Here is an 18,319-nt window from a genome sequence, read left to right as displayed (position 1 = left end):
ACCACAGCCACACCTTCTCAGGCTCGCTGCAGGCTTGTTGCATCAGAAACATCCAGTGTTTTGTTTTGTAGGCCCTCCACCTGGGTCAAATGGTACCTAAAGCTCCGGGCATCCATTTACCTTTCAGCTCTTAAGCATGAGGCTAAAATGGTACCTGCTCTCCTAGGATCTCTAAGGAGCGGTACCCTCCGAGAACACATTTCCTTAGGCATAGTCCAGGGATGCACAGATGTGCTCTCACTGAGCCTTGCGGTCACAGTGTTGAACAGAATGAGGTCTCATATTCTTTATCGTCTTTTCTAAAACTTGGATTCTAATTAATTAAATATTAGTGGGGGTATTTCGTGAAACGCAAAGTACAAAATTATAGAAACAGAGACGTTCCCGCCGGAAAAGGTTTGAGTGACCCATGGCCTATGCCTCCACCTCAGACACTCCACAGGGTCCTGAGGGCCATCTGGCTATAGCTACAAAACTCTGTCCCATGTGAGCTGCTGGTTTGTTCAGAAATATTATTTTAGAAAGCACCATGCATTAACACAAACCTAGTGATACCACAAGTTTGTTTGGATTTAAAAAGAAAGAAAGAAAAAAAAAGATTCCACTCCCTACCCCAGCCCGACCTGGAAATCTGAATCAGGCTGGAGGCATTGACCTCAACATCAACTCTCTCCCTTCAGTGGTCCATGCTCTGGAATTTAAGGCATAAACCGCCATGCACAATTTTCAACAGGTATTTTGAAGCTTATGCCTTCTTTGATGACAAGGCCCTAATCTTATAATCTATTAGTATTCCGATGAATTGAAACTTGAATTGTTCTTTACAGGAGACCCTACCACCACTGACTTCCAACTGCTGAATGTGATATGCTTTTGTGATAGATTCCGTCTGACCCCTGACAATTCCTCATACAGCTCAAATGTGTCCTACGTACATATCCACATTCTAACTTCCCTTTTGCAGCACTCATCCTACCTCGACTCCCCTATCCCTAGGGATTTGATGAATTATAGCAAGAACCGAATATCTGAATTTGGTGGGAAGATCATTCTCACACCCTGGATCCTGATTAATTAGAAATTCTAATTTAAAAATCTTAGTGATTTATCACTTGTTAATTCTGATATTTCCCGTTTTACTATTACCAACCCAATTCCTGTACCATGCACTTAACTCTTTCGGAAATGAAGACTCTAAAACATACATTTTTTTAAATTAATTAATTAATTTGTTTATTTAGATCTCAAATGCTTCTCCCCTTCCTGCTCCCTTCCTCACCGAGTCCCTTCCCCCATTTCCCCTTCCTGTCTCCTCTGAGAGGGTGGGATCCCCCCATCATGTCATATAAAGTCTCTGACAGATTAGGCACATCCTCTCCCACGGAAACATTTTCAAAAGCAAAAATACCAGCTTTTCTTTTCCTTAACAGCTTTTCATAGACACACGCAGGTAGTGAGCATGTAGTCAGAATGCCCCTTCGTAGCCTAGATTCGCCTTTTTGTAATAGCCTTTTCTAGCTCTCTTCAACCTTCTTATATAAAAGCAATTAGCATCAATTAGATGGTACTTAGCACAATCATCCTTCATCTCACAGGTTGCTAGGCTGTTCGTATTTAGTATGTACCCTTAAATATCAGACTCAATACATCACTGCTTCAGTAACTCCCCAGGATGAAGCTCGTGTCTTCCTTCCTCCAGCTTTCCGTCAGAATACCCACGGAATCCAGATGACTTCCATCAAGAAACGGAGATCCCCAGATGATGAGCTGCTGTACCTACCAGTGAGTCATCCCCAGATTCTCACGGGTGCTCCATTTAGCCTGCCTTGAATGCGCATTTATTAGCCAGTCATCACCCAGTTACCTGGAGCAAGAGGGAAAGAACTCTCACACACTGGAGCTAGAACAACAAAGGAACCTAGAGGACAACTTAGATGGTGTAGGTTGCGAGCTTGTGAACAACAGCCGCATATTTCTCCCAGTGCTGAAAGCTGCAAGTCCAAGGTCAAGTTGCCCCTGGTCAGGTTCTGATGAGGGCCTTCTTCTGAAATGCTGCCGTCATCCATGTATTGTCTTTCACCAGGCAAAAACCTCTCTGGCAATCGTTTAAAACCACCCTCATCTCATCCACATGGCTCTACTCTCACAGCTTAAATGAGCCCCTAATACTTTGGAATGTAGGAGAGTAACGTATGAAACATAGACAAGGAAATACATTCATTCCTAGTGGCAGAACGATGTATAAAATAAAGCAAAGAGATTTTCCTTTGCAAAACCAGAAGCTATCCTGTCCCTTTGGAACCTATTTATATTTTAAGATCATCTACTTCCTCTCCCATTCTGTCAAAGCTACCCTCATAATAGGACATTTTTTTTCAATCAAATATTTAAAGTTAATTCCTATGTTGTTATTTGTGAGGAATAGAACTTTTGGAGACAGCTTTGCCATTCCTAAATTTTTGTCACACTTGAATCACAGAGTTGGTACTCCAGCAATTAGCTAGTCACCTTCTGGGGTGATATTCACCTTCTGGGGTATACCGTGGCTATCTGTTGCATGTCAACCACATGTAACAAGCAGTCAGTTTAGAGCAATCAGCATCTCCTTCCTTTAAGCATTAATCACTTCTATGTGCCGGGAACACTTGTCTTCTCTTAGGGAGTGTCACAAAGGAAGCTAAGCAAGGCAGAATCCACAGTCCTGTGTGAAGAGCCAGGAGGCTTGGCCCAGTTCTTACATAAGACGATCCTTTGCTTGCACAGGGTCACGGATGAACTCACTTTACTAGGCTATGGTTAGAGTTTGTTGAGTTCTTACTACCCTGGGTCTTTGCCGTCTGTACCGCCCATTGCTCTTCTTCTCAGACTTTGTGAAATATTGGTGACCAGTGCAACCCAGGTGCCCTCCAAGCTGACAGAGGTGGCAGTGCCAGGAATAGTGGCTGCGCTAGTGCCCTGGGATTGGAGCTTAGGTCGCTCAGCAGGTTTGGGCGTGCATGCTTCCTTCTCGGCCTTCCCAGCCCTGGCCCCCAGGGAAATCTAACAGGGAATCAGTTGAGACTCTCCGTCTCCTTTCTAAAGCTCCATATAGAAACTAAATTGTGGCCTTCAGGTGAAACGTTGCTCCTGCTATACTATATTTTACAGAAATCCCAGTGTGTGCCCAAAGGAGTGACTATGATGAACTAAAGCTAAAAGCAATGAAAAAGTAAACAAAATGGAGCTTATAGTATTTAAAAAACAAATAAACAATGAAATCGATTCATGCTGTGTGACCAGTAGGCTGGATCTCGAGCAATTCCCATTGCTCGAGAGGGATGTAGTAGTTTTTACCATCAAAGCATTTACCTTCTCCTGAGGACATAGTTCCAAGGTAACGAAATCCACAGAAGAGCGAGGCTAAGGAAGCACAAGAGAAGGAACAAGCTTGGAGAGGAAAGGCTCTAATTTACGGTGGGCTTCTTGGAGAAAGAGAAGAGAGCAAAGCTAACAACAGCAGCAGAGAATCTGGGCATGGTCCACCTTTTGTCCTCAGGCCAATGATTAGGTACAGCACACAGGTGCCTAAGGTCCAGATTATGTTGAACACTTACTCCTAGGGCCTCTACAGTTCTCCCGTGGGCTGCTGGCTTCATCCTAATCCAGCCTTCTCTTCCTTTTTAAAGCTTTAAAGAAGCTATCTTAAAAAGAGAGACACACTTCATTCCTCCTGAGACCCTTTGTCATTCCAAAGACAGTGTATTTTTCATGATTGTTATGTTTTATAAAATTGTAGCTGAAACTGAGTCATTGTTCTTAAGAGAAAGGTAGTACTGACCTCCTATTAATCTCTGGTCCCGGGGTGTCCATAGATGGATGGACAGCCTTGTTTTGTACATGTTTTGTTTAAAGGTGTCTTATTTAATATGTGATGTATGTAGGTTCATCTATTCTGAACTCACAGTCAACAGCATGCTAACTCATTTTTAGATAAGGTTTGTCTAATATAAGCATCTTCCCTGAATGGCACAGCACTGCCTCCCTCTTCCCCTACAGAGGCAGTGAGGGGTATTTTTGTTTTGAGCCCATTTAAGGCAACAAAGTAATCAACAGAAAACACAACAGTAGAATGAACTATATGGCAGTACGTTCAACTAAAAAAGAATATAAGTTCACAGCATGAGAACTGAAAGAGGGGCAGAACCTCTCCTTGTTCTCCGTCAGCTGGGAACATGCAGTTGACTGATCATATCTCTGCCTGTGTGGCTACAACTGACCGAAATGGACCAGCTCCGTTGACACTCACGTTACAAATATGGATTCGTGAGGAGGTGCATTTAACCACACAGAATCCTCCAATGAGAGTTGGCTGCCCGTCGGCGCCTCTGCAGCTCCTCATCTCCTCTGTTTTCCGGCTTCCCCGTAGGTGAGAGGCCGTGAGACTTATGAAATGCTGCTCAAGATCAAGGAGTCGCTCGAGCTCATGCAGTATCTCCCTCAGCACACGATCGAGACGTACAGGCAGCAGCAGCAGCAGCAGCACCAACACCTACTTCAGAAACAGTGAGTGTGCCCCCGTCCTCTCAGAAGGCATGAACGAGCGTGACTGTCTGTCTTCATCAGCAGTAGGTTAACGGCAGACTCCATGAGGCTACATAACAGTTTAGACAAGCTGGTTTGACTCTTTGTCCCGTTTTCACTTCCTGCGTGTCTTGTAAACTGTCTCTGGGGGAGTTTCATTTGTGTTCTATTGAGCCCCAGACTCATACTAATACTTACTAATGCTCTATTCTAATAAACTTCCACTCATCGCAGAGGATTGGCACATGTATCTCCTAGGGTATACCCCATCCCATTTGGGTACCACCTTAGATACAGAATACCAAGGAGACAAGGATTCTGAAACCTAGCCCTGTTCCTTGAAGGCTGTCCCAGGGCAGAGCACAGGAATAGCAGGTTTCTAAGTCTTAGCACCTTTGCTCTAGACTGTCTTCCAGCAAGAAACTTTCAAACAAATGGGAAAGACTTTGCAACCCTATTAGCATATGCATACAATCTATTCATATGTTAAGTTTTACTCTCCTACTTGAAGCTCTGATGATGTTAATTGTTTTGTGACTAACAAGAAGAGAATAGCTCTTCTGAAAGGAGGGCAGATTGGCCAATCAGAGCCCTGTTTATTCTTAGCTTTTGGTGCTTAGTACAATCTCTTGGGAGTTTAATACATTGTATATTAGACAGGTGTTGCCAGAGAGTCTCAGTAGATAAACGTCTATACTACAATTTAGATCCACTTGAGAAATTTCAAACACTCAACATTTCACCTTAAAAAGAAATGATATCAAAAACTACCTTGACTGAGAAAAGAGTGTTTTGTTTTTTTTTTAAGATACAGTGGTAATTTATTCTAATAGTCATAAGCTTCGACTAAAGATAGTGTTTAAAATAGAAATGCAAATAAATGGTCAATGATGGTTATTTTCAGATAACTCTTCTTTTTTAATCAACACCAACTTTGCTAAAGGAGTCTAGACTGCATCTCTAATAGTCACAGGCAACTTCTGAGTCATGAGGAGCAGAAGATTCAGAAGTGAGCATGCCCTTTTTTCAGCTCAAAGCTGTTGAGCATTGAAGATCCTTTTTGACGAGAAAAGTTCTTATAACATCTAACATAAAAGTTTTGCAACTGGTAGCTACCATTTGTACTGAAAGCCAGTCATAAAAAGTAAATTGAGTGGTTTCTTGGGAACATCAGAACACACAGAATTCTCACTGCTGATCATAGGGATTCTTTTCCATATCTGACATCAACATTTGTTAGTATATTCAAGTATAGAATTGAGTTAGTTCACACAAAAGGGACCGGAGGAAAACAAAGTTGAAACATAGAAGACTGGGGGGAAGAGTTGTGAAGGAATTCCATCCTCAGAGAAGTAGGTCATAAATCACCTTCTGTTCCTTCTCACAAACTTCTGCCAACAGAACACCAGTAGGATTACATTATGTGTTAATGTGTTGTGTTGAGCTAGTTCTGAGACTTCAGCTCTGGACTTGGTTGTTCTGGTCAATGGAAAGAACTGTCTAGCATAGGGACTGGTAAGCATCTTCGTTTTCCTGTGAACTGTGAGAATTACTTATTTTAGGTATCTTGGTACATATGATCTCTTATAACTGGTCAGTTTTATGATTGTATCAGAACACTAGTAGATACTAAATGAATGACGGTGTCTGTCACATAAATACCTTATTATAGAAACTGAACCTTGTATTTTATATCATTTCCTCATATCATGATTGCTCTCTCCTCCATTTTTAAAAGTGGACAACCATTGGAAGCTCAGGAGCCACGTTATACAGCTTGCCAACCACTCTTGCAGATAAATATGTAGTTCGCCTTCTAGTGTTCATTAAAATGAAATTTCTGTTTGCTAGGCCCATCGGAAAGCTAATACGTATATTCTAGAGAGAATATAAAATGTTCTGAAGTCAGTATCTGACAGCAGCCTTTAACTTAGAACTCTTTTTCTCCTGTGAAATCTAAACATTTCTGCTTAGATATCAAATGTTCATGGTGTTACAACCCCTTTATTAGAGCACATTAAAAGACTTGACCTTAAAATGGAGATAAGAATATAGCTCCTTTTTCCAATAGTTTAGTTTGACTTCCAAACTTTTAAAATACTAAGAAAGCTTTGCAGGTTTCAGGATTGTATAAATTTATGTGGCCATATAAGGAAGTTGGGTAAATTAAAGGAGAAAAGAAACAATCTATTGTATTTGTTTTACAGCCTTAATGAATAAACTGGCTTAATTCTGGTCAGGGGCTCATACTCTCTGTGTTGGTAGAAGGAATGAGTAGATGAAAATACAGAACTTGTATCTCTGTCAGGAATTTTCCACAGGTAGCTGATTGATTGGCTTGAATTGCTCCAAGGGGAACTATTACTATTACTATTATCTATTCTTCATGGAGTAATCTATTCTACCTGAGAAGAAAATGTATGGCTAAGGAGGTTGTGTTAGCAAAATACAAATTTTTAGGGACTCATTTAGAGTCGCTAAAAGTGAATAGTGTGGGTTTAGCTGCATAGCTCCCTGGATGTTCATTTGAATCAATCGTGTGCATGAGTCTGAGTTGGTGTCTCACAGCTGTGATAGCTTGTGCATGGACAGCTAACAGACTGCAAAATGAGACCTTAGCAAAATGCAGATGTTTCCTACAATTATGCCTTTATACCATTACATGTACGCAGCTCCCTGATGATGGACATGAACCCATGCAAGTTCTCCAGTTGCTACAGCCTTTGGCTGAGATTGTCTTTCTCAGTTCTTTTGTTTTCATGCAAATCTCCGAGAGAAGAAATAAGTAGACAAAGAAAAATGGAAATCTAATTTCCTGGCAATCATTTGAAAAGAATAAATCAACTTAGAGAGTGCCTATAATAGCCTGTGATTTCCTTTCTACAACATCGTACCAATTTTATACTGGTACAGAGTCAAAAAATTGTTTTTAAGAATAGAATGAAAATTGGTGGGAAAACAATATACTTCCTACATGGTGACAGTAATATATTTTCAGTCTAATTACTTGTTTAATTTGCCCATTCTGTGCTTTCTCTCTGCTTGCCTTTCACTTGTGCATGGGTTTGTTTGTTTGTTTGTTTGTTTGTTTATTTATAACCCTTCATAGTTACCTTCATGATCACAGGCTATATGGAGGCTAGATATTTAAATTTAGATGTTTAAATTGAGTTGCTATGATTCAAGTCATTACAGACAGATGAAGGCTTTACACTGTTTAAGAAGAAATTATATTTTCACTAGCATGTCCATACAGGTACAACTCTAGACAGTTATGTTTATTAAAGCTGGACTCTAATAGGAAGACAAATTGGATCCAACTATTATTATTATTATTATTATTATTATTATTATTATATTTAAATTTCACTCTCTAGTTGTTCCATAGTTTTTACTGATACAGTGAAGTTATTTGGCGTCTGTTTTAGCAATCCTTAATTTTTAGATTAAAGACCCATGTAGCTTGTATTTTTATTTGTTTGTTTTCCCCTGTAATTCACCCTTTTTTGCCCCTTCTGTCCTCAGATCAGTGTGACTTTCTTATACTTTCTCCCAACCGTTGGTTTTCTCTGGAAAACTACATTTTGTTTTCTACGGCATAGCTTCTATTTACTTAGAATACACCCCATGACACCCCGAGACGCCCTTCTCCAGTATGTCTTGATCACAGCTCCATAGTGAAAAAAGCCAGAGGGTGCTGGGTGAGCAGCGTCTTCAAGACTGCTTCTAGCCCCTCACACCTTGCTGGGAAACCAAGCAAGCCCACAGAGCAGCTGAGGCTAGACCACCTTTAGAACCAAAGCTCTTTGCCAGTCTCATCCACTCCATCCTTAATTAAGCAATTGAGGCAATACAGGGACACTGCAGATGGTGGCCAGTGGTGCAGCCAGTGCCCCTTCCCATGGTGCTGCGGTGACCAGCTCGTTGATCTTCATTGTTCTCTCAGTTTAAAGGCATTTCTTTACTGAGACTGTCTCCCCACGTCGGTTTCATGAAGGTAAGGAGACAGTGATTTCAAGATTATTAATGAAACATAGGAAAGAGAGTGTAAAGGACACAGATATCCAAACTGATATGAATCCAAACCACACTTCTCAGTTAGATTGTAAGGGCACCCATTTCCAGGAAGTCTTCAGTACTTGCCAGCTCTGTAGACTTGAGAAGACCAGCAACACCATGCAACCTGGCAATGTCATGGCGCTCCTCCCGACAACGATAATCAGAGTTGACACAGTGCTACTTTTGAACTTCACAGCAAGATTATTACATTTATGGCATGTATTTCAGGACAGAGGTTTACTAGCTCTGAATTAGTGAAGGAGAAAAACCTTAAAGGTTCATTAAATTCTATTCAATCACTTCTCCAAATGAGCATATCTCCTTGTAGAACTGGCCTTGCTTCTAGGTCCGGAAGTTTGAACCCAGAGGGTGTATATAATCCTGCCTTCACCGGAGCACTGATCTGATCAGTTTGTGTTGACTATTTGAGACTTCGATATCAGAGACACTCCATCCAGGCTTTAACCTTCCAAGCAAAGAAAACTAAAAGCTGAAGCTCTCTTAGTAATAACTTGCTTCCCCCATGGTGTGCATGCAGGCAAATTTCATTATGAAGATACCAATTCTTGCTGATACACTAGACTGTGGATTGAGGGGGGAAAGTGCCTTTGTTCCTTTGAAGGTGCAAAACAAAAAGGATTCCAAAAGCCAGTCTGGGAAACAGTTCTCAAACAGTTCAGCGGGTTGCACAACCTTGAGCCAAATAAAAGGGCTTTTTCTTGGCAACCCATGGCATAATTGATTTCTTAATTATGCAAAAGTTGCTTTCATAAGTTTGATATATGCATTTATAGGCCAAGTTTGTGACTGAGAGGATTAAGGTATTTACCACCTCGATCTGGGCACACACAAAATGCTCATTAATAGTTCTTTCCAGATGCATGATGACGCAGCTCCTAATACTGATAAGATCATATTTCTTCAGACTTCAGAGTTTGGCTAGACAGAGCAGTAATGAGGTATAATAATTGGGTCTGTGACATTTTTACAGAGGATCAAAGTTTATTCTTGTTTTTGCATTTCCTTTGTCAATTAATTGAGTCCAGTATCCCCATGCCACACCCTATACTGAATACTGGACCTGCCTGTCACCATAATCCTCAAGTGAGTCACCTTATGTTAAGAAATAGAGATGACTGAGCCCCCAACTAACTCTTATATGGAACCTGGGAGAGTGTATTTTGAAAAATATGATTCTGATGTAGAGTGCTGATTAGCCGCCCTTGCTTTGTCTTGCATCTTCTTTACATAACTTGAGAATAGAATATTCTGGATGGTTTTAAAAGGAGGATTTTTAAACTAAAGGATTTTTAAAAGAAATGGCTTTTCAGATGCTCTGCTCCATCTGCACTATGATCATGAAGGTAGGAGAAGGGTGTGTTTCTGTGCTCATTTGATGTGGATTTGTGAGTCCTAAGCCTTCATTCTCTTTCTCTGGTTCCTCTCTACAGTCTCCTTTCAGCCTGCTTCAGGAATGAGCTTGTGGAGTCCCGGAGAGAAGCTCCGACACAGTCTGACGTCTTCTTTAGACATTCCAACCCCCCAAACCACTCAGTGTACCCATAGATCCCCGTCTCTGTGTTTGAGCTCGTGTGTTTGTTGTGTTTCCGTGTGTGTTTTGTGTGTACGCACACGTGTGTACATGTTTCCAGCCCTCACAAACAGGACTTGAAGACATTTTGGCTCAGAGACCCAGCTGCTCAAAGGCACACATCCACTAGTGAGAGAATCTTTGAAGGGACTCAAAATTTTGCAAAGGAAAGATGCTTTCTGCACATTCTGTATCTTTAGACCCTGCCTTGGATGGACAGGAACTGTGACTGTGCTTGTCTGTGAGCTTTCTACTGTTTTCCCAGGAGGGAGGGGGACCCACTGGGAAAGAGACATTACAATGTTTATTGGAACCCTTTTGTGTTACCTTCTGTTGTGTTTCTAAAACTCATAATAAAGCTTTTGAGCAGGTCTCAAACTTAAGATGTATTTTTAAGAAAATGAGGAAAAAACTTCTGTCATTGTCTGTGCCTAAGCAAGTTGTGTTGACCGAGTGACTTGGGCCTTTTGAATGCTGACATTCTCTTCCTACATAAGGAGAAAGTTGACTTAGGCTCTACCAGGTCTGATCTTTGCCACTGTATGTTAACATCTGCTATGATAGCCTTCCTTGCATCGGGTCCTACTCCCCCATACTGTTGTCTAGGTGCCAAGACTGGTAAGCTACTTTTGCGGTGTTAATACGAGATGAAACTACCCTAGAAATATTGCCCCAGGTAACTGCTTACCATGATTCAATGGTGGGAGAGTTCAAAGTCTCCTCACCAAATCTATGATTAACGGGTTTAATTGGAGCTGCTGGTCCTCAACCTGCCTACCATAAAACCAACTGGAATCCTCATTACTGTCCATGTGCATAATCTGGGAGAGCTCCTCTCTGAGGAAATGATGTCTAAGCACAGAAGTATTAAAATCAATATGCCTAGCCTACAAATTACAGGCAGAGAACTAAACAGGTTCTCTTTCCTTTTAAAATAGTTTCCCAAAAGAACTGACCGAATCCCTGTTTCTTTCTTCAACATCCCTGACCCCTCCTGTGCCAACCAGGTCACCAGTTCTTCATTCTCTGTCACCAGCACAACAATTTCTTGTGATCGAGGCTGCTGCTTTGTGGATGTGTGGTTTTAATTTTCAATAAACTTTTGCATCTTGGTTTATCTTGTAGTTTTTGTTTCGGTCTCTCTTGCTTCCCCCAAGTAGAGTATATTCTCAGAACTTAAGGGCTGCAAGTGCTATATGTGGATCTATGAAAGAAGAGAGAAAAGGCAGTCACTGTGGCCCTCTTCATATTTTATTTGAAATTTTATTTAAGATACTATATCCCAGGTTATCGGTCTGAAAGTTAGTTTACAATGCATTAACGAACCTCACACAGATTTTAGCCCTGTGACGGATTATATCTTAGGGTGCCAAAAGACATCTGAACAAGTCTTCAGTTTTGTTTTAAAGCACCAAATTTACTAAATTAAGTTTAAGCTAAGTCCCATTTTCTTAGATAATTAGGTTTATGTGCCATAGACTTTGGAAAATATTTGGCCAGAAATCTACAGTGGGACCAACATCCAAAGCTTCTGTTTTGGTTTAAATTTTTGTGTGTTCTGACCCTTGTATCATTGTAATCAATATTTCAAAGGAAGTTTTTTTTTATGCAACAAAGCATGTAACAGATAAAAACTTAATACAGAAAATCTTGAAATGAGATTAAAGTGGATTAGTAAATGAAGATGCCCTTGCTATAGTTCAGCTAGTAAGTTTGAGCTGCAAGTACTTGGGGAAAGTACTTAGATTTTTGGCATTCCTGTCAGAAATATTTTCTGCTTTAGCCTATTGTTATGTAAATTTCTCATGTACTCATCATAGCCTTTATATATATGTTTATATTATGATGATTAAAATATTATGGTTGGCCTTTTAAAGAACTCTTGGTGCCCTTGGTCTTTGGAAGCAAGGTTAGCCAACATTCAGGCCACAGAGAGGTGGGCTATTAGGAAATACTAAGAAGAGGTATAATTTTTTTCTACATTGTTTTTTAACCTTCTTCATATTCAGGGTATCATTCCTCTTCAAAATTCCTTTTCCATTTCCAGATTCAGCATTCTAGAAATGGCTTGGAAAATACATTTGTCCAATGTGTCACCAAATTTCAGTTAAGAGTTTTAACTAGTATATTTGAAAAGAATTAAATCTAGCAAAAGGATCAAGTGTGCTTCTGCAAAGCCATGGACATAACCTGGAACTTATCACAAAGATTGCCTCTCCTGCCACAGCCATGAGAGGTAAAATCAAGTTGTCTAATTTCTAATTCCAGATCATTTAAAGGAACATCTTATTTTCAGCAGAGAATACAGAAGTTTATGGGTTTAGAGTTAAGACCTAAGAATGGCAGACTGGGAACAAACAAAGTTGGTGGTTGAGAATTCAAAAGCATGTTTAAGGACCTAGGTTCAATCTGCACCACTGAAAACCAAAAGGAAGAAAACAATAACAACAACAATGACGATAACAACAACAACAACAGTAACAGCAACAGCAGCAGCAGCAACAATGTCACTTGGCTTTTCTAATAATACTTTCCCTCAAGACTAGAACCATGGGAGTCTTACCTGTTTGTATCTCTATGATACTCAGTTCGTAGCAAACTTTAATAAGCATCTATAGAAATGCCCTCACGTGGAAACTGTATTACATTTTTCTGCAGAGAATATTTGTCCTTTGTTTGGGGTGAATGACAAGGACAGAGGGGACAAGTAAGGAAATCAATCAAAATGGCATAGCTTCTGTTTTCATTTTCATTTTGGTCTGCAAAATTTGGGGGACTGTTTACTGAAGGACCATGGCATTGCACTCACTATGGCCAAGGAGTAGACTATTTTTCAGGACCTTTGAATGGGCTGTGACTTTATTCAGGATCACACTTTTTCCTAAGTGTGTGAGGGCTTCCCATTCTAGAGACTGGGGAGTTAGTAATGATCACAGTGCTGTGACCTTTGTCTTTGTATCTTAAAACTCACATTTGTGTTTTAGTGGGTGCCTTCAAGATCTGTGACCCTTTCAACCTCGTCCCAAATCATTTTTATACTTATTCAAGTAGGAATCTTTGTCAACTTTGTTCACTTCTTCCTATAACTTCATATGTTGGTACCCTCCATTCCTGTTATCAGATACTAGAGTGTATATCGACTATTTGAGGCCATAAAGGAAGAAGAAAGATTCTAAGGTGTTTATAGGAAACCAGACAAGGTTGAGGACTCTCCCATGATCTCCTTCAGACTTCACAGACGCCCCTGCAGAGCCTGAGGTTTGCCAGAGGAAAATGAGACTCAGGTGATACCTGCATCAAATCCAGATACTTCATACGTTCAGATCACATATAGAATATAGCAAATATTTTGATAGGCTCCAAAATTTGCATTCCTTATCTGCTCATTGTTCCTGACCTCTCTTCCTAAAATTAAATTGATTATTGTGAAAAATAATAGAGTAGCTAATAAGGTAGGGAAAAACAAAACAAAACAAAACAGTGACCACAGATGCAATCAAGGTTTCACAGCATGTAGAAAACAGCAGTAGACTGTGAAAGTCCACAGACAAAAGTAAAGTTTGTCAGTGTATTTTTATCTTCATGATTGTGGTTGTTAATGGTTAAAACTCTAATTATAGAGTTTGACTGTGTGTTCAACTGCTTGATGGAGAATATTCTGAATCCGGAATGTGAAGGACTATCTTATATAGTCATATATCATATATCATATTATCATATATCATCATAGCTACCTTCTCCTTGCCTAAGGGAGGGGTAGAAGCAGTAGCTGCTAGCACCACTCCCCACTACCTTTCTCTGTGTTTCCCTGGACTGAGATATGGACTTAGAAATGCTTCTAGGTTGGTCTGAATGTGCTGACTGCCCACTAGGTTCCTACACATTGGGGTATGGAGTTAGAATGTCTTGGTAGCCGATAAATTCCTGTTAGGTGGTGGTTGCTCTTTGCCTACCTTGGCTTTTCATATTTACTTTACTACTTTAATAATTTCTTGATCCTGTATTCTTGTCATCCACCATCATATTATTTTCTAGGGGCATGTCACAAAATCAAGAGAAAAGAAAGGAAACAAAATGGGCTTGGTGCCAGGAAACTCATTTCTGTCCTTAACACATTCAATTGGCAACAGATACTAGGCATTTGAGCATATTATTCTTAGGGTTTCATATTTACTTCTTTTTCAAATGATAATAGTAATTTATCGAGCATGTGCTTCTATGTTGTGGCATGAAATACTCCAGAGGAATGGCAATCTCGCAAACATGGGTGGAAAACAGCCAGGCACCCTGCAGAGTTATGTAACCAGGAGGATTTATTATATGATGCCTGACTGTACTACGTAGGAAAGGCCAAGGAAAATCAATGTTAAAACCTTGTTATAAAATGGAGTAGCTTTCCACAGTCATTCTAATTCATGCAAACAACTATGGTGTGTAGTGTTTGTTTTACCCTGGCCAGTGTTCATCACTGATAGAAAGCAGGCTGCCTGTTTTCAGCAACTGTGGGGAATTTGGTTCATCTTCAAAACCCACCTAAAGGACACGTACTTACTTACTGTAAATATTTGTCAAACATCACATTGCATTTGTTTGTAACGTGCAGTTATTAATATGCCTCATACACACATATGGAACCAAAACTCACATGCGAATTTAAACTTGTCTATTATTTTTTTAAAAAGGGAATATGGGTATTATAGAAAGAAGGCAAATCAGAGCAAAACAAAACATCTAGTTTGATGAATTCTGAAAGAGAACTTTTCCCACAACAGGTCAGACATATACTCAAAGCCAAATCTTCACCTATTTCTCAAATGCTCTGTTCTCTACAGTTGGTCCTCATTATCTCCTTTCTAGTTTCAATTTCAGCCCTAGAAGGAAGGATTTTTATCCCTGTAGAACCATTACTCTGTCACATCTTAAAAATAAAAAACATTAGATTTTTTTTATTTCCTGCTACTAACAGTGTAGAACATGCTGCAAGCATGCCCAGCTGTGTCTATAGTTACATAGCTACATTTTTATGTAAGTACTATATTTACACACACACACGCACTCACACACACACACGCACTCACACACACATATACACATACACACACACTCACATACACACGCACTCACACACACATACACATACACACACACTCACATAGGCACTCACACACTCACATACACACATACATACACGCACTCACACACACATACACATACACACACATATACACACACATGCACACACATACACATACACATACACACACACACACACACACACACACACACACACACAGGACTTGTAGAAATTCATTCCCACAGTGGCTTGGGTTCTAAGGTTCTCCTATATAGAATAGTTGTTCACATGGCCTGTGTCCGCATGGCTCCTGTATAGTTGAGGAAGGGTGTTTATACCTCGGGGCTTGCTGTGAGAGAGTAGGGTATGGTGTCAAATGCTTTCGATGACCGACTTTTTCAGTTATGTGTTGTGTACCCCAAATGGCTTGGAAATCTGTAAATGGAAGGCCTCGGTTGGAAAGAAGTCTAGTGTCTTTCTGTACTTTATCAGCCTGTGTGCTTTGCTGGCTTCTTTCTCTCCTTGCTGGTTTTTAAGACTTATTTAGTTGAAACTCAAGAGAGAGAAGATGGAAGGAACAATAGGAAAAAAAAAAAAGAAGTGTGTAAATTTTCCCTCTCATAAATGAGATATTAAGTACTCTACTATATACAAGCTAGAAAATAGTGATTTTGTGATAGCTTTGGAGTCCCTTCCAGAAGGGAGAGGCTGGCACGGCTGATAAACGAGTCTAGGCTATAAAATGAGTATTTGGCTCAGGCATAGTTCTAATGCAGGACCTGTTGAAAGAGACTGGTCCTGCTTTTCGGTGTCCCGTGTTGACCATCACTCCGTGTTTGTATTCCTAGGACCTCGATGCAGTCTCAGTCTTCATACGGTAACAGCTCACCACCTCTGAACAAAATGAACAGCATGAACAAGCTGCCGTCTGTGAGCCAGCTTATCAACCCACAGCAGCGCAACGCCCTGACTCCCACCACCATGCCTGAGGGCATGGGAGCCAACAGTAAGCACACCTCCCTTCAGCTGCCAAAGAATGAACAGGGCTAAGACAGGAGAAGAGTGCTTTAGGCTGGCAAGGACACTCTCCCCTAAGCTAAGGACTGCAGACAGGGTACCTTGTAGGTAGAGGAGCCCAGAATTTGATGACTTGGCTTTCACGAATAACCCTTCATTTTTGAGTTTTGGGGTTTCATCACAAAATACCCTAGTACAGGGAGATGTGAGGTTAGTAGGGATAAGGATCACTGAGACAAGAACAGTTCACTCCTACCAGCCTGGATGGCAGTACACCTCTGGCCTCCTCTGACACCATCTTAAAAATGTGTCGGCCATATGGGAAGTAGCGTGGTGTGCTAGACTGAAAGTGTCAGAAAATTGATTCTTATCTGGATTCTTGCAAAATTATCTGTGCAACAGCAAGCAAGTCAGTCCTCTGCTCATATGCTATGTCTCTAAAATGATCTTTTCACGGAGTTAGCATTTATGTATCTCTGGCTTTATGGCTTTACTTCATTTCACACACAGTCATAAGCAGGGAATCGATCTCTAAAATGGTTTCTCCTTTTCTCTTGCACACACAAGAATTCTTCATAGTAACTAAATGTGGGAATAGAAGACAGTGAAAAAACTGGATCTAAATAAGTGGGCAAAATTTGTACAAAGATCTTCTAGGAACAGGTTTACCTGATCTATTGTGAGTCTAGCAAAGGGACAGAGACTTGAATGAAGCAAAGAATAGTAAGGACCCAGGATTAATGGCATTTTCAGGGATGGAGAGAATGGAACACTATTTAGGTCCTAGAATCTCCACTGGATGAAAAACCTAGGAACTACCATCTGGTCCTTCAAAGTCCCTATTTGTTGTGACCTTTTGATTTCCTTTTCCCTGGAAAGCACAGTCTATGTAAAAGAAGCTAAGTGAGTCTGAGATCTTCTGTTGTCCAGCAGACCGAGTTCATTTTCAGCGTAATAGCTTGACAACAGACACTTTACCACAGGGATTTATAACAGATATCATGGTGATAACACACCCAAGGTCCCAGGCCTGACAGTGAAAGGAGACATTCGGTTCTATTTTCTTTTATGTGAACAAACCTCTCACCTTGTTCTAGGGGCAAGAGAGTAGTAATAGTAACCACATTTTACATTTAGACAACATTTCACTCACTTTTGTTTAATTCATAGTGCACACCTCTCCTCTGATGTACCCAGGCAAGTCTGAGGGGAGCCTATGAAATGTCATAGGGCTGTGTTTTGCAGCTGACTTCCTCACTGCAGGAGTCAGAGGTCCCTCCGACACCCCTACCCCCAGACCATGCTTCTAATTACTAAAGTAGAAACAAATTATATTCTTATTTTCTCGATATATTATTTTCTGCTTTTTTAACTAGAAAGAAAATTTATTTCACAAATTTTATTAGTCCCAAGTTTTGGGAGGGGGCAGCTGAGTTGGAGGTGGGGTGTCAGTGAAGGCTTGAAGCTGATGGTTTTGAAAACTGTCCAAAGCGTTTGATGAAATTGGAAAGCAGCTATGCCCGCCACTATTACCACCAACGCCGCACGCGTTTGATGAAGTTGGTGAAGTCAGGTGTAATATACAACAGAGTTTGAATCCTGAATTTGTTTATTTTCTTATTAGGCATAAAGTTTCCAGAATAATACTGTAACAAGTCATCTTGTTTTGAAATAGATCTCCTTCATGGATGTATTTCACAGTTTTCTCAGTATAAGCACATCTCACTGTACAAGGAAGTCATCCTGCCTGTGGGGGATAGAAACAGAGACTCGATCTCTATGCTCTAGGAGAGAAGTGTAGTGAGAGAAACCAAACAACCCACTCTGGCCAGTGGAAGGAGAAACATATCAACTTAGCAGAAAAGAACAATTAGAAGAAAAGAAACATGGGAAGAGAGTCCTAGGAGAATAAGGGTTCAGAAATCTGTAATTAATTTTGAATTCTGATTCTATTCTGCTCAACTAGGTATAGAATGCATGAAGGTATATAGAGGAATTAGTTCAGTCTTTCCCTCAAA

At 40.4% G+C, this 18,319-nt stretch overlaps 1 protein-coding gene across 11 annotated transcripts in view; it reads left to right on the top strand.

Moving 5' to 3' along the window:
- The window catches only part of Tp63 (tumor protein p63), a 210,025-nt gene that overhangs the window by 184,299 nt on the left and 7,407 nt on the right, over positions 1 to 18,319 (top strand). For 7 of the 11 annotated variants that reach the window (NM_001127339.2, NM_019221.4, XM_087575454.1 and 4 more), the window contains 3 exon segments: positions 1,700 to 1,782; positions 4,406 to 4,542; positions 16,133 to 16,290. In NM_001127339.2, the coding sequence (NP_001120811.1) occupies positions 1,700 to 1,782; positions 4,406 to 4,542; positions 16,133 to 16,290 (378 nt within the window). 11 annotated transcript variants of the gene reach the window in all.

Source organism: Rattus norvegicus, chromosome 11, assembly GCF_021556685.1.
Source record: "Rattus norvegicus strain SHRSP/BbbUtx chromosome 11, alternate assembly SHRSP_T2T, whole genome shotgun sequence".
Classification (NCBI taxonomy): Eukaryota; Metazoa; Chordata; class Mammalia; order Rodentia; family Muridae; genus Rattus; species Rattus norvegicus.
Note: the sequence above shows the minus strand (reverse complement) of the source record. Positions and strands in the feature narration are given on the sequence as shown.